General features: G+C 31.9%; 1 protein-coding gene across 2 annotated transcripts in view; it reads left to right on the forward strand.

Moving 5' to 3' along the window:
- Positions 1 to 17,769, forward strand: part of LOC129220384 (uncharacterized) — a 153,785-nt gene that overhangs the window by 99,357 nt on the left and 36,659 nt on the right. For both annotated transcript variants that reach the window (XM_054854797.1, XM_054854796.1), the window contains exon 2: positions 8,288 to 8,320. In XM_054854797.1, coding sequence (XP_054710772.1) covers positions 8,288 to 8,320 — 33 coding nt within the window. The remainder of the gene's footprint in view (positions 1 to 8,287; positions 8,321 to 17,769) is intronic.

The raw sequence follows: 17,769 nt of genomic DNA on the forward strand, positions 1-17,769 counted from the left end.
TATCTTGCCGTTGATAAAACTTTAAGCTTTTAAACGATTAATTAAACGGATTTTCGGAAAGAAAATGTATCGTTAGTTTTCGATAGAGTAAATGTGGGATAGCTACTTTTCTGCAGGAAAGATAATCGAAAAAAATTCCTAGATTCATGACAGAAAGAACTCAAACGAAACCGCTTTTGCAGTTGTTTAATAAACTTTAATTTTTAATCAAATTTAGTTAATGGTTAAAGATTTTAAATTCGCAATGCTTTTTTTAGCTTCAAATATTTTCAGTAAACATAAAATAAACCAAAGGATCAACATTTCAGTGGAAGAACTTCATTAACTGCATCCCTCCAAATTTATTTAAATTGATTCCCATGTACCTTTAAGTGGTTTTCTTTTTCTAAAAGCCCTTAATAATGTAATGCTAACGTTAAACTGATAGTGTTCTCGAGTTACTATGCAATAGATAGTGTTACTAGAGAGTTTTAACATTATTAAACGTTTCCGAAAAAGGAAATGTTAAAACGCTTGAAAAATAGAGGAATAAATAGGGTTCATTGGTTATGTCGAATTTAACGGACTCGTTTTCCAAAGCAATTTTGTAGTGAGTTGAGGCATTTTATTTCCTTTCACACACACTGTGCACATGAAACGATAAAAACTGTGTCCTGTGAAAAACAATCGTTGTGCAACCTTGGATTTCATAGTGCGTAGGAACAAAGTTTGCCATTCTCCAAACAATAGAATTTAGTTAATGTTTCAAAATATTTGGGATAAGTTTATTCCTTAAATTATTATACTTTTTGCTTTTCAGCATAGTTTTGTGTATAGAAACATAAAAAGCATAATAATATGTGTTACCAGAGCTGCGGAGTTGCAGGGAAAATGACCGACTCTGGCCCGCAGCACTAGATTCCACTTTAAAAGCAAAAATTAATGGTTTCTAATTATTTTAAGTAAATTAACAATTTAGAAAGAAAGGTAATTTTTTTCTTTTAGAACGTAATACGTGTACTATTTAACCACGGATTGCAATGGAATTGGCAAACGTCCAGTTAAGACGAGTCTATCTCAATGAGGGCAGAAAATAAAAATTCGATTCGCTTTCTTCGTCAATTTAATGTAACCCCGCTTAATTTAAAGGCTAAAATACATCTGCAAAAGCTGACATTCCTGAAAACTAATAGATGCGTCCATTTCCGCTTGTAAAACGGACGTTGTCTTTATACAATCCTACAGTACAAAGCCCACATTGTCCAATCATAAGTCATTTACAATAATCAACGAAAAGTTGCATTTTAAACAAAGTTTTAATATTAAGAAAAACATCTCATGTTAAATGTATACTTTATCCCCGTTCAGTTGGCATTATCGTACATGTTCTTGTTCCACTTATGATGCAAATGTTATTTCGCATTACAATGCAATTACATTATTTTCAGATTCCTTTGAATGTCATGAAAATCATTTAATATCTATCACACACAAAAAAAAAAGAAAAAAGATTTTCCCTCGGGGTGTTATTTGTCTTTTGTTGTAATTGTTACTTATTAGAATTCATGAATTTAATGCGGAAAGAAATTGATATAAATTATGTTTGCTTAAAATGCTTGTCAAAATGATTCTTTTAAAATAAAAATTTTCTATCAAAAATACTTATTGCTTTAAAAATGTAGATAATTTTTACAAGTAATGTACCTCCAATTTCAAAATTTTCTGTCAGCAATTGGGACTTTGATGTTCGCTAAATCATACTCTGATGTCAAATTCAAAAAATCAACGCATGTGACAAAACCAACTCACCTACCTGCAAACCGTTCCTAAGCGAGCTGATGTGTGCATCACATGACTTCCTTTTACGCCAATTTAATGGTGATAGCGCCTTGGAGTAAGCAAGGAAACACTAAATATTTTCGCCACTAGTTTCTTGCGAACCGAAGTAAAAAAAAAAAAAAAAAAAAAAACGTTTTGCACAGATTTATTTCCCCATTATTGGCAATTTTAATGTGATTCAGTGGTTAACTGTTTAAATATCACCAACATTGACCAAATTAAAACCAGACTTAAAAGTAGAGAAAAATGCCAAATTTTTCGCAAAGTTGGCTACAAAACTTGGTGGCCAAAAACTTGGCGATATATCGCCAAGTTTTTGACAAATTACAACACCACTTGAGTTAGCATTGAAATTTACAATGAGTTATCCCAAAAAAGGTGTAACAGACCCCCTTAGGAATCATCCGAATGCAACCAAAAGAAAAGGTGCACAACTAGACCTTACTAGGAGTCTACGTACCAAATTTCAACTTTCTAGGGCATATCATTTTTGAGTTATGCGAGGTACATCCACACATATGCACATACATACGTACATACAGACGTCACGAGAAAACTCGTTGTAATAAAATTGGAGATCGTCAAAATGGATATTTCGTGTGTCCTGTACGTTCCTAGGCATATATCCATGTGTGGTCGGGTCGAAAAAAAAAAACTCAACATTCAGTGGGGGAGAGCAAAATTCAAATCAAGGCCGGTTTTTTAGTGAAAATTTTTTTGCGAATGCAATACTTCCTTTTTGGTAAAGGGAAGTAAAAACAAAGGAGTTTCCTTTTCGAAAAAAAGGAGATTTGACTGGTCTTTAAAAGGAATATTGTTTCGCATGAATTCAGTGATAGTTTCAAATGATGATTCATTTCTAGCACTGTATCCCTTTAATAAACAAATGAATACAAAAAGGCATATTTATAATTACGTATCGTACAGTGTAACCTTTATAACTTAACCACTGGCGATGTACTTTAGTAAACTTCTGAGAGAGGTGGTGACTTTTTTGAGGTTGGTACATACGATACAAGACTAATATTGTACATGCCAAAAGCTGTCAACATAGAGAGGTGGACAAAGTACAAGGGCAGGGTTTACTTTGCAGGTTTTATTGCACTCTAATTATTAAAATTCAAACAAAATACTTAACTAATCCTTAAATAGCATGTAAGGATTTTTTTGGCATTGATGTGTGCAATAATTAAAACATTAAACTAATCTTTATTAGTAATATAGTTAAGAATTGGTTTCGACCTAAGGTGTGCTGGGGTAATAACTACTTGCTATGGTTCTGCTGTTTTTACGATTTAGTTTTGGACTTCGTTACATATAAAATGTAGTGACACAACTCAAAAAATATCGAAAATGAAATTTTAATTTATAATATTTTTAAAAATTTATCTTTTGTATGGAATAAAAACACAAGACGTAGATAGCAAAGTTTCCGGAAAATGGCATTTTTTATTAAAACCTAATTCGACCTAAATTCAATAAAAATTTCTAGGAACCCTAAAAGGCTAGCACAAAAACTGCGTGGAATAAACAAAAATAATAGTAAAAACCGTTTTTTGTGTGGCATTAAAACTATTAATAATTGTTATGAATACAACAATAATAAAATACAAAGAGCAACAATCTAAAAAAAAAGGTCTCTTCTGAAGAAGTTGCTTTTGTGAGTTATGATACAAATCCTTTCAAGCTGTGACTTAATTTGCAAAACAAAAAATATAGTAAGATAAATAAATACCTTTGTGCTGGACAATAAAGTAAGAAAAAAACAACGTTAAAAAAGCACAAATTTGCCAATTACAGCAGACACATGTTTCGGCGTTACAGGGTACGCGTGTCTGCTGTAATTGGCAAATTTGTACTTTTTTATCGTTGTTTTTTCTTACTTTAAAATATATAGTATTTGATAAAGAAACTTATTGACTTATGTATAAGAAAGCAACTTTTAGCAGATACGTATTCATAAACTGTAGTTATTTCTCGGCTATTGTGTTTTGGTGATATTTCCCGACTATTTTACAAATATCACCACATAAGAAAACTATAACATGGTAAAGAATAATGGCATGTAAATTGTCAATTTCTAAAAGTTTGAATTCAGGCTAAGTGTAACTACGTACCAGTATTTGATACGTATCAGTATTCCTCACTTTCTGTTAAAACCACCGCATTTTTTCTCTTCTTTTTTTCAGCTTGTGCTTAAAAAAGAGAGAAAGAATGTATATTGAAACATCTCTGCTGTGCCTCTGTTATTTCTTTCTGGTTTTTCTCTTCGGATTTTAATTTTTGGTTTCTTTTATTCTTTTATGAGAAAAGCAAGGGAAAAAAAATACAATTTCTGTTTTAGACGCCAAAATATCCCGAAGAAATGCAGCTTGCAGGGTATTTATGTATAAAACATTCAAACTCAGACTCCTCGTACGATCTAAAAATAATTTAAAAAAAAGTTCATTAAAAATTAGTTTAAGTTCTCAAAATGAAATGCTAAAAGTGTTGAAGTACCAAGAAATGCAGCTTTTGGATTACTAGTGAGGATCATTCTATGTTGTCTTTTAATCGGATTATTATCTCCTTCGATATTAACCCGCGTGTAGTCGCATAATGAAGATTAATATTTGCAGCGTACGCTGAAAGAAAATTACTGTCGGGGACCTGACTGGATTGTCGCGCTACTAGTCTATATGATCGACATATATTTCCGAATGCTATGGAATCTTGAAATACCGAATGAAAATTTCAGAATTCTGTGTGAGGGTTGGGTTGCTACTAAAAGTCAGCTACACAGATGGGCCCATTATTAATATGAAGGTAGTAGAACAGAGCAAAATACATAACGAGCAGGGAAAAGACCACAGCGCGACAATTTAAGGGTTCAAAACACATATAGAGAGTCAAACTGTATGCCATTCACTTCCGACTTAGTAGAATACTAGTTTTGGCCCTTTATTTTAAGGGGAGTTGATACCGCTTATACCGTCAATTTTAATTTGCACAGGTACACGTACCTTTTTTTCTGAAATTCTATTCAAGATACGAATATAAATTTTTTTCTGTACCTTAAGTAGACTCTTTTCTCAATACAGAACACGTACCTTTTTCTGAAGATCTATTAAAGATACAATTATGAATTTCTTTCTGTACCTTAATTAGACTCTTTTCTCCATTCTGAAGTAAAATTTTATATAAAGAAAGCATAGTTTTTTTTTTTTTTTTAATATGATGTGTAAAGGCTATGTATTATGTTTTTCAAAAAAATGCCATTTTACAACACGAAATCAGCTTTATAAAAATATTTTTTAATATGATAAAAATTTTACTTCAATATATTCAATTAGATGCACGGAAATGGTGGCACCAATTTCATAGCCTAACACAATTTAGTTTCTGAGAAAAAGAAACATTTAGTTCCAAAAATACCATTTCAAGATATTTCAATTTAAAGGGGAAAATTATACCTCATCAAAATATGTTTACATTTTTTAAAGCTTTTTTTAACTTACTTGTAATATGCGCACGATCAAGAAGTTTGTATCATTAAAAAGGTATTGAAATAGAGTTTAAAAATATAACGAAATAAAAAAAAACGAAATTCGGAAAATATTTAGGGTCCCCTTAAATGATTGCTGTGTTAATTAGCTTCAATTTTTGTAGTAGTGGTATTCTAACTGAATTGCACATTCATGATTTATTTAATTTTTATGAAAAAAAAGCAGCATATTAAAATTTCAAAAGTTCAATAAATATCAAAATCAGAAATACTAAAGTTTGCTATTGTGATTGACAATAAAAAAAAGTTTGATTACTTATCATTCCGCCTCTCCTCTTTAAAATATATAAATGTCAGTATAATGTTTAAATTTTTAGTGCATTTTGTATAAAACATTCAACCGTTGAGCAAAAAAAAAAAAAAAAAAATAAATAAAATAATAAAAAACGATTATTTGGGTACGTTGTAAAAACTGAATTATTTCTCCTGATAGTACAGACTATTTTGTGCGGAAACATATTCAGTGAAAAGTTTTTGATAAGAGATATATAAAAAAAATGCTTTATTATCAATGCTACTGAATCGATTTCTCCATTAAAACTTTGCAGCACAAAATTTAGCAGTAAATTTAACAGCTTTTGTAACACATAAACGTTTTTATTTAGTACTCAAACTCGCTAAAAATTGAATGTGTTCATCAAAAAGTTTTGCAATAAATGATGGGAAGTCGATTTGCAATCGGTTTTCTAAATGTTATGTTATTAAAATAAATAGTACAGACATTGTAAAAACAAGAATAATTTCTTCGCGGACCATGCATTAGATCATCAGAACACAAGTAGTGAATTGCTTCTCCGGGTAGAAAGAAAAGGAACAATACAAATTTAGCACATCTATGTTTATTGTATACAAAAGGAATTTAAAGGAACCTTTTTTCTTAATAGCATTAAAGCTGATATAAAATGTTTTTCTTCCCAAAATGTGATACTATTTGTTTTCTTTGCTTCGCAGCAATCAAAAGGTGAAATTTTATTTTTCAATAGTAGAGGGCTCTGCCCTCTGCTCACTAACGCTCATCAACCCCCGAAGATTGCTTCGAATCTTATTTGATTCGCAAAAATTTAAATCTTTCATCAGAAAAAAACAGATTAAAAACGCATTATGAGCTCTCTTTGGATCAAAAAGACCCCTTCTCCGGGTTTCAAAATAACTTGTGCCAACGTGCAGAGCCGTAAGGGTAAAGGGGCTCATGAGCATAGCAAAATTGCAGTTTTGTATGTTTGAAAAGTAGCTTTCATATTCGCGATCTCTAGTAGTCTTTTGCTCTTTAGCTCGAGGCTTGAATTGAGTTGAGCCTAAGATTTTCCGTTAAAATTGAAAACCTTAAAGTTTGTGACTTATAAAGAAAAAACATGCGAATCAAAAAGGCGTAATTATGGCAACGCCAAATAAAACATTAATAATTTTAATGGAGGTGAGATTATTCGAACTTGATTTTTAACGGCTAGTAACTTTTTCTTTTGAAGATAGAAGCTAATTTTTTCGACCATTTGTCGAGTTAAGTCTCGAGTAAAAAAAGCTGTTCTTTCCAGTGGTGTCAAAAAGAAAACTGTGGGATAATTCCTTTACTCTTTACTGATAGATTAAATGAAGAAAGTAGTGCCTAAATTTTAGCTAAGCCTAAAAAAAGTTTGAGCTAAAAACGCAAGTAACTCCCACCGTATTTAAGTTGGAGCATTGAAACAAATTGCGTAGAACGCGAAAAATTCTACCCTCTCCAACGATACACAATATTAATATATGCAAGTACATTTTCATCCCTTTAATAGGTAACACTAGACAATTTACGCACTATTTGAGCTTAAAAATTAATAACAAAAAAACTAACCCGAATTTAAAAAATAAAACCCCAGGTGGACGCCCCGGGACTCGAAGTAATTTTGTACAGAATTTCAAGGCTGTAGGTGCTATGGGGTCTCCTGGACGCAGGTCCGCCACAGAGTTCCTTCCAGAATTTCTCTGAAACCTTACTTTTATTTACTATAAAGAGATAAGTAACGGCTTTTTCATTATATAATAGAGTAACACTTATGATCTAAAGCAGCGATTCTCAACCGATAGACATGCGGATAGGCACTATGGTCCACGAAAAACTTTGTCCAATCATCAGATTTGTACCAGTCCACCCTTTTTTTAATTATTTTTTATCTTTAATAAAAAAAAGTAATATAAATCGTATATAAATTCTGTTGAGAACATCTTATTTAATGTCATACGTATAGAATCGAGAATCTATAATTTTGTCTTTAAAGGTTTTCCTTATTGAAGACTACTCACACCTGCCACCCCTCCCCTTTTTTAAGTAATATTGGATACTGTAATTGTTTGACCTTGATTTATTCTTGAAAGGTTCAATTAGTCTTTGATAGTAAAAAAAAATCCTTGTTGCATTTGTAATTACATAATTTTGAAAGATAATGAAGCCTCCGCTGTGCGAAATGTTTTCACCCAATTTACCGGTCCATAGGCCAAATAAAGTTGAGAAACACCGGTCTAAAAGTAAGAACTAATTTTTTATTTCATATTTCTGTTTGAGATGATCTTAGGAGTCATTTTTTTAGCAAGGTACACTTCGACAGTTTAGTTTCAATTTTTTTAAATATGTACCAAATGTTACGTAACTGTCATAGCAATACGTAAATCAGAATTTTCGAGGATTTTTTTTTTTTAGATAAATCATCCACGGAATGTCATCTCATTAAAAAAAAAAAAAAAAGCCTCCATAATTGTTATTTCTGTATTAGTTATATTGCATTATAGAATCTATGCTTTTTACAATAGCAAACTTTTTTAAGTAATGTTTGTCTTGCTTACGAGTACACTTACCGTACATCAGAAAGCCTAAAATGTAAATGTATGTAGTTATTAATAAATTGTACATCCGTAAGTTTAAATATAAAATTTTTTTTTCTTCTTTTCTTACAGATAATACGACGTTAGAGCCATCTTCTGTAGCAGGTAAATATGTCTATATTTTAATGTTTAAATCTTGTCTGCGATTAATGAGTGCTATCATATATCCGTTAAGTGTTCTACATAATTGAATCAAAACTTGAACCAGAAAAGTGATGCAAAAGTATTGGTATAAAAAATAACTGATGACCATGCGGACTGAAAAAAATATCAGCAGTGTCTTACGCCTTCTTCTTTCAGATTAAAAACATAATGAGACGAAAATTGGCCAGAATTTTATTTTCTTTTAAGTGATTTAAGCACTAAAGTATAAAATATTTTACCTTAAATCGTAAAATCCATTTGAAATTTATCACCCTCTATACATTTGATATTTGACTATTCTGCTGGGATTATCTTCTGAATTCTAAGTTACCACGTGAAATTAAAATTATTCGTCCTTTAAATTAACGAAAGGAGTTTTTTTCTTTTTTTTTTAACGAAAGGTATGGCCTTTTCAGTTTTTATGGTATAGCGTCATGTTTATGCGTTTCAGTAAAAATGAAAAAAAAAAAAAAAAAGAACCTTACAGACAGCCAACGACGTTCCCATAATATGTATTATTACTTATCTTCACATGCTTGTTTCGTCTCCTTAATTAATATATAAAGAGCTTCCAAAAGTCAACTTTTATTAGATCAAAAAAAAAAAAAAAAGGCTGTAGAATATACTGCGAAAGAATTTGGCGACGTGACATAGATAAATTTAAAGAAAGAGAAGCGTGCAAAAGATCTCCGAGTGATAGTGAATGATAGTTACGAACAGGGTGGTCCAGAAAAACCTCCCTTAAGTATAAAGTCATAGTTTTATATTCACTGATGCAAAATTTAAGTCATGGTTGTTTTATGGTATGCAATTTAGATAGTGATTATTTTTAATAACGCATGGTTCATAGTTCCGGTTACAGTGAAATAGTTTTGAACTCTATTAGCTTCTATTTTCTTCTCTCTCAAATCTATTGGCGTGAGACGCCAATTGCTCGTTGGTATATTCAAACATCTGACTTAAGAAACACTCCTTACACACTAAGTAATAAAGGATTTTCCTAAAGTAATGCTTTACCAGTTTTGTTCAGTAATTGCTGATTCTACTACTGCCCAGCTCCGTTAGTTATGTTAAGTTAGCTACCACTCCTTCTCTCTTGCCTCTTGTGATGTCGTTATCCATTTACAATGTTCTCTTTGCAAATTCTTTGGATTGGAATCTTTTGTAACACGCCAAACGGTCAAACGACATATACGTTATTATTTTTTTTTTTTTTTCAATTCACTTAAAAATACTTGAAAATAAAAGTGGGTTTATTATTTGAACATTCAAAATTACACATAATTTTAAACAACCATGTGTAAAATGTTGGTTACTTTCTTCAGCAAGTAACCCGCTAGAGCTTCATATGTAGGGTAAGCTGGTCTCAGTTCTACTAAACTGCTGAGATTTTTCAATTTGCATTTCTCGGAACATGTTTTGTTTTGTTTCTCTTCACACAAATGTGTCGTAATTTAATTTTCATTTAAGCTTCATTTTATCATACGATTTAGTGTTAAAATGAATCACTTCTCTCAGACTCTAGTGGCTCAGGCAAGAGCATACGAATTCTCCATCTTCCGTCGGCTTCAAAAGAGGACGTTAATACATGGATTGACTCTAGTTTGTGTGGAAGAGGGAAATCTGTCAACTTCAGTTTTTATTGAAAAATTCCGTCAAAATTGCAAGTGCAACATTCAGAAATGAAGCAATCAATCTTTAGCGCTAAAATAGTTAGTTAACAGCCAAATTAAATTAGAACATATATCTGTGTTCCTTGGGGTGAGATAGAGTTTGAGAGAAATGCATTACAATTAAAATACAATCATAATTTCTTCAAACAATCATTTCAAATAAAAGCAAATCCATCATAAGTAAAATGAATTAAATCATCATTCACTAAAAGGGCTTCAATGGTACCATTTAAAAAAAAACATGGGCGTTCTTTATCTGTATTTGTTGCTATTAGTTCTGGAGAGAAACACATAAGCATGCCAACCCAGAACCCACACCACGTCATATTTCAAAGAATACTTAATGTTATGATTCACATCAGCTAATTGGCCCAACTAAGGACTGGCAAGTTCCGTTCGCTGGGAAAAGAACAGCTGATCGCAATTGCGCGTATCGTTTACCCCAAGTCAACGCACCAACTGTTTCGGTTGACGAGAGAGCGACGCCACCTGTTGGCCTTGCACGTCATCTGCAAAGGATTCCGAGCAATTGACTCGACCTACTCCTGGTCGACAATGACCTCTTTCGACAGGGACAGCAACCGAGTGGGCGTGGCGCGGGCGGTGAAAGGCGCGGAAATCGCCGTGGGAAGAAGCCGAGGAGGTTTAGTACCATAATTGGAAATGATCAGGTAGAGTGATTGGTGTTGCGAATAGGTGTAACTTGTAGGTGAACTGGTCTGGAATGTGACGGTGGTTTTTACAGGCAGTTATTTATTTATTTTTTGAATATAATTAGCATTTTGCATTGTCTATCAAATTTACTGAAATTAAAATTCATATTACAAAGAGATAGACTTTTTTTTTAATTTTTTGTTTTGTGTTTTGTTTTTCTGAGCAAACACAAATTCTTTTCTACCTCCTTTGACCACAGTTGATGTTCCTTTGATTTTTCAGATTACTATGGCGATGGAAAAGAGTCAATCTTGTTGTTTTAATATTTATTCAGATGCTTATTTCCGTCGTCTTCGGTTTGAGTTTATTCTCTCTTTTTTTTTTTTTTTTTTTTTCCAAGGCGAAATTCATTCGGAATTTGCATTCAAAATTTCAATAAACATCATTTAAAATTTATAAGAAATAAGAAGGCTATAACGGCATACGCTGTAAATATAATTGTTATGATAAGTGTACGAGTGAAAATCGGCCACAATAACCATATATTTATTTCCGCATCCTAATTGTCATTTTTTTTCTATGGATATGATTCGTATTATCTAGTCTAGAAAATCACCAGTCATAATATGCCGGATGAGAATAATCTTCAATTCCATTTGTGAAAACAAGGCACTTAAGAGTAAAGTTTTATTGCTATTCGTGATTGTGAAAACATATTTTTAATTCAAGACGTCAAAATTTAAATGAATGCCAATTGCTGGGTACTGAAAGTTTTTTTTTTTTTGGGGGGGGGGGCAGTTAACGATGGAACCCCTACTTTGAAATTTAAAATTTTTCTTTATTTCTTGAACCTTTGCGTTTAAAAAAAACAAATCTGATGTCTTTACGAAATCAGCCCGAGATGGAACAAAAAAGTTCACCATTTTTCTTGAGTTCGCTAAAGGCACTAGAAAAAAGAAAAACAAATGCGCGCTTTCAATTCTTCAATCGTAAGCTTTTTTTATGTTAGAGTGATCATGTATTTTTTTATGACTGTTTAGAAACTTTTCCACACATGTACAGAAAGAAAAATAATGATAGTTGCATTTTCAAATGGAATTTCTTCTAAATTTCTAAAATCCAGAAATTAAGCTGTCAATAACTGAACTGAATTGCTTAACAAATCAAAGGGAAGTTAACAAAGAGCAAAAGAAAAATTCAAATAAAAGTGCCAAAGATTGAAGAGGAAAACGGCAAAGGTCGCGCAGGCATGAGAAATAAGCTGCTGCTTCTCCCTCGCTATGTAACAGGCCTAAAACTTTACACTGAGAGGTAGGGCTTTTATAGCAGAAAGTCGAGATAGTGTGAATTATATCTGATAAAAATCGAAAAACCTGCGATTGTTGCATAAACAGGTCTAAACAACGCATGAAAAATAGCACGCATTGTAATTTCAATGTCTAATTTCAATGACATAAAATGAAAACTTACAAAAGAAAAAGAAAAAAGTCAATTTCCGTTACCGAACTACTCATTAACATTTTTTTCCGGAATTTTTACAAATAAAAAGTTGTAATTATTAATTTCTTCCAGGAATAAGATGGATGCGCCAATTAAGGCCAAATACGACCAATAAGGCTAGGTCGGGATTTTATCGTCATCAGAAACTGTAGCTGAAGTTAAAGCTTGTCAATAAGCAGTTTGCTACCGACTGGCAAAAGCATAGCAATAGTTATTTCTAGAGCTGGTCTTGGGATCGAAACCTCTGTTCCGAATAAGGCCAATTCACTTTTTTTTTTTTTTTTTTGTAAAACTACTGACAAACATAATTTGCACATGAGTTTTAACATAGAAAGATTTTTTTCATAATTTTTATGAGTCACTTAATGCCTGTACAAAACTTGAACCCAAATGAATCACAAATTCGTTTGGGACATTCAGACTTTAACCTTTGACTAGTCCCATTTTTTACCCCTTACAATTTTGCGTCACTGACAATTTCTACATGCATATAGATTTAGTGTAAGTTACATGCATTTTATTAGTTAGATACACATATTTTGTCAGTAATTAAAAAAAAAAAAACACTTATAATCACCAATAAAAGATTACTATCGCTGCTATATAAACTGAGAATGTGCAAGCAAATGCATTAAAAAAAAATAGCTATTAAATTATGTTTCTGAAACAAAACCGTTTTTCGTATAATTATTTGAAAGAAATTAATCTTGAGTAAAAAACATTTTTATCGGTTTTCGTATAATTTATCATGATGAACGATACATAACCTTTTTTTTCTCTCTTTTAGTTAGTATTATACTTAAAAGTAGCAAAACTATTTTTTTAAAAAGCATTTTTTATCTGGATTAATGAAATGCATTTATAGGAGAATTAATGGCTGCATTTTCCTGCATGATAAATTGCTAGAGAGAAATAATATGATTAATAAGGTGATTTAAAAACAAACTGTTCATTATACTGAGTTTATAATCAAGAGTATAACCTTTGTAAAAAAATCTAAATTAACTGTAATTATGTGAGCTTTTTTTCTTAAAAGTTGATTACTTTTTTATTTGATGTTGAAAAACAAAAAGGAATGCCGTAATGAATTAGAAAACGGGCCTAAATGCTCATGTTTCCATATGAAAAAAATATTTCCCATGTTAGGACAGCGATGTCGAACCTACACTCTGTGGACCAGACACTGACTCCCGCCCCCCTCCAATGGTTTTTAACTGACCCAAACCTTAAACCGTAAACGTTTTCTTATGATATGACAATTTAAGCAAAATAAATTTATAAAAGTGTTTACCAAAAAAAAGAAAAGGTTAGTTGTCTATATTCAGTAAGTTACCGACCTACAGCCAGGGCTAAGGCAGAAATACGTGAAATACACCGCTAGCTCAGTCAATTCCAGCCGAGGACTGCAGTTTCGTACTTATTAGCACTCATCAGGCCGGCATAGGAAGTGAATGAGCTTTAGGTGGAAAAGCTCTTAAGGAAGCCTAGAGTGCCAAACAAACTGGTAACTAATACAGAATTAGCACTGACCAGACGAGTGATCGAAGCAATGGTTCGGTTCAACTTGAATATTGAAGGCAAGGCATGGTATATTCAGTAAGTTACTGCCCTAATAACTGTCTAGTTTTTCTCCCAATGTATTTTCGGTGTGTGGTGTCTCCGAATTATTATACCCCACCCTTCTTCTTCTCCTCCCTCCGACAAACGGCACCACTGACTTGGCGACATACCAGATAGTATTTAAAATGGTCAATAAACTTTCTAAAAAGGTTCGGCGTCGTCATTTAGGTGGAAGAATATCGGGCACCTTAGTTTATTTTGGGTCGTAAAAAAAAATTACGGCTCGATTGGAACATATTGCATTATATACAAAAAATCGCCTCTGAAATCAGACATTTTTATGGTATGAATATCAATTGCTTTTTTTCAGTTTTTAATGTCATTTTACCTTAGATTAATTTTATTTGAGTACGGCTGTATTGGACGCAAAGCGAATACTAATAAGATATCTTTGATCATTTAAGCAGCCTTTAATTATTAAACGTACACTTTTGGGAAGTTGTATGAAAAAGAAGTAGACAAATTTTAATTACAGATCCTGAAACTTTGGGTAAGAGTACTTAAAATAATCTCTCTTAATAGCAAAACTTGTGAAAAATAGCCTAACTGTTCAATTCTAACTTTGGCGATTTGATAGTTTTTGTATACTATAATTTCCATTGATAACATTATCTTAATAATATTTTGAATTCTAATTATGTAATTAAAATAGATGTTATAAAAAAGGTCAAATTACTACCCTAATAAGTAGATTATAGAAAGCTGAAATAAATGGAAAAAAATATATTGTCAGTTTTTGAAAATATTGCTACCCGTTTAATAAACAAATACATTTTGAGTTTACTTTTTGTTGGTAAACTAAACATCACATTCACAAAACATATTATATGGAGATTGATATAATTTTATTTAGTCCAACCTTAACAGCTCCTAAACTGAAACTGGTCATCTTTTAAATTTTTAGTGCAGATGCTGCAATGAGTCTTTTGGCCTAATTATCTTTATTCCTTCAGACTTTAGTCTGAATGTCTGAGAGAGTTTGTTGCATTCATCACTTCATTTGAATTACATATATTTTTTCTTAAATCTCTTTTGTCTTTATTTGGAATAGTTTCCTCTATCAGCTTCTTCATAGCCTTTCTTTTTCTTCTTTCTCATCTTCGAATTCGGTTTTGTGTATTGTCTGTTAAAAAACCAGACTGTTCTGACCATACTTTTGACTTGAAATGATTTTTTATTTTTAATTGCAAAAAAATTAGGCTATTTCAGCTAAAATATTTATAGATACAGAGAGTAACAGCATGAGCATGTACAGTACTATTCTGCAGAGCGTTATGCACAAAATCACTTTCACTAGTTTCAATATTTGTCAAATTCGTCGATCTAGCTTAACTACATTTTTTTTGTAGATTTTTATGTCTACACTTGTGACATAGTTTGTCCATATCATCTTGTAAAACCCCAAAAAAATTGAGAAAATAAATTTCATAACATATTAACCTTTGATGCAACTGGCAATCACATATCTCCGACACTCTTTTGTTGGTTTAGTACGAAGCTTATGCGTTCGTATGTCATTTCGGTACCTTTATACTTCGTATACAGTCTGATATGAAGTCTGGTCTTTGATATGTGGATGTCTCCATATATCGAACATCTACATATCAAAATTTTCTACATATCGAAAAAATCTCTATATATCGAAAAAAATTTCGAGACATTCGTAGATTGTTTTTTCCACTTTAGACTGTCTCATGAAACATGAAGGTTACGGGAGAAAATTATGTTCACTAAAGGTTGCTATGAAACTCACAAGGAATCTGGTGTTGTGGGGTGTGTAAATAGGTCCCTGTTCCGTTCTTAAATTCCCTCAAGTTTATTTCAAATCTGAGTTATAACCAGCAATACAATAAAACCAGTTTCAAGTCAGAACTATTGTCTGTTGATTACCACTCCTATAGTCTTTTTAGCTTCAGTGAAAAATCATTCAAGTTAAGTAGATTGATTTTTTACTTTTTTCTCGATTACATTGTTGAAACGAAAATCACCTAATGTTCCGGATCAAGCTGAATTGCTGAAGAATGAAGATGTATGAAGGCGCAAAAATTTCATTTCTGGTAAATTTAGTATTTCCGCAAGGATCGTTCCTGCTATTATGAGAAATTGGAAAACCATAATCAAAGTACTGAAACTTACAGAAAACTCACTCAAAAACATGAAACTATTACGATTGGCGAAAATTAGCTTTAATTTTATTGTTTTAGGAGATTTTATAATAAACTAAGATTGTTTCTATGTATTAAAATTTCTATACAGTCGAATCCCGACTTACGCGAGGGATGCGTTCCAAGACTCCTCGCGTAAGTCGAAATTTCGCGTTATGGAAAAGTGTTGTGTCATATGACTTTTTTATTAACATACCTAATCATTTTAGACATTTAAACACTTTTTAAACTGTTTGACCATTTTTTAACAAAATATATTACCGTTTCTTAGATAAAGAGCTGAATTTTTACCGTATTTTTTTTAAAAGTTGCATTATTCAACATAACATACTGTTACGATGCACAAAATCAATGATCAATGGGAGAGAGATACATAAAAATAAAACAGTACGGATCGTACAGTATGTAGTAATAATAACGCACTGCACTGTAATAGTACTGTACAGTAGATACAATAAGTTACATTTATGGCTTAAAAATTAAAAATTATGGTTTATCCTGCGGAATTTGATCGTCATTCTAATATATTTTTAAATACAGTAACTTCGCAATTGCTTTTATAACATTTACACTTATGATAATACCCTTCTGGGACTCCTTGGACTTATACAGATTGCATTCTCTTGACTTTTAACTATACCTATGAAATATTCACCCATTCTACCTAACTGTCGTGCTACCTTCGACCCACTTTTAGTTGTTCAAGCTTATCAAGAATCTTTACCTATTCTTAAATTGTCGCAAACTGGATGATGCAAGGATGAAAGTACATTCACGAATTAGTGTTTAGTAGTCAATAACAAAACCGAAACTTAGAATCACAATTTCTTTCCAAATATTTTCGAGTTGAGAGCGAAAAATTCGCTTTAGCTCTAAAGTTCGTTGTTCTGGAAAAACTCGCGTTATAGCCATTTCGCGTAAGTCGGATCGCGTTGTAGAGGGAGTCGACTGTATATCGAATTTCTTTCCGACAATTTACTACTTCGATGTATGGAGGTCCGTCTGTATTTTCAAAAAACGTAAGTTTTTAAATATTTGAGATTGCTTTATTTTGGTTCCTTCTCAACAAATACATCCGCATTTCCTTTCAACAATGTAATTCATTTTACTTCTATGTAAAATGAATTGTATGTTTTCTTCTTAACGTGCAACCATGAGTACATATTTCAATTTAAAACATGTCTTAAAATTACTTCAGAATTTCGTCTAGACATACAGTTGAAAAGTAGATATTCAGTAAAATCTAATCAGTTGTACAACTTTTATTTTCATCCAGAGACAAACAGTAATAAAAAGCACCAGGCACAACTGAATAATCTCTTTTTAATATGAAGACGTTCCAATGACAGTCTAAAAATAGTTGTAGCGTCTGGAAAAATATGAAAATGATAATATTCAGTGGTCATATAAATGCTAATGTATTTATGATAAAACTCGGCTTTCCAGTATTGTTAGTGGAAAACGAAAGATCTGTTAGATAAACAGTTACATACTAAATCTTTATTTCAAAGTAGCACTGTTGGAGAACGAAGTCGAATAAACAAAATCTTATCTTACTGAGTTTTTACCCCGCGGTCATTTTAAAGATCAACTGCATTCCAAGTTCGTTAATGGTTTGCGAGGAAACATCGTTTTAGTTCTAAGATCTGAATAACGGAGGTCTTTAAATCTGGTATAATAATCATAAATCCTAAAGATGGCACCTTAGGGACCATGTTATAACAACGGAAGCAAAGAAAAATCGAGACGTAAAACAGGAAAAACAAAAGAACGATTTTATATTGTGTGGCTGTTATGA

This window comes from Uloborus diversus, chromosome 4 (genome assembly GCF_026930045.1).
Source record: "Uloborus diversus isolate 005 chromosome 4, Udiv.v.3.1, whole genome shotgun sequence".
Taxonomy (NCBI): Eukaryota; Metazoa; Arthropoda; class Arachnida; order Araneae; family Uloboridae; genus Uloborus; species Uloborus diversus.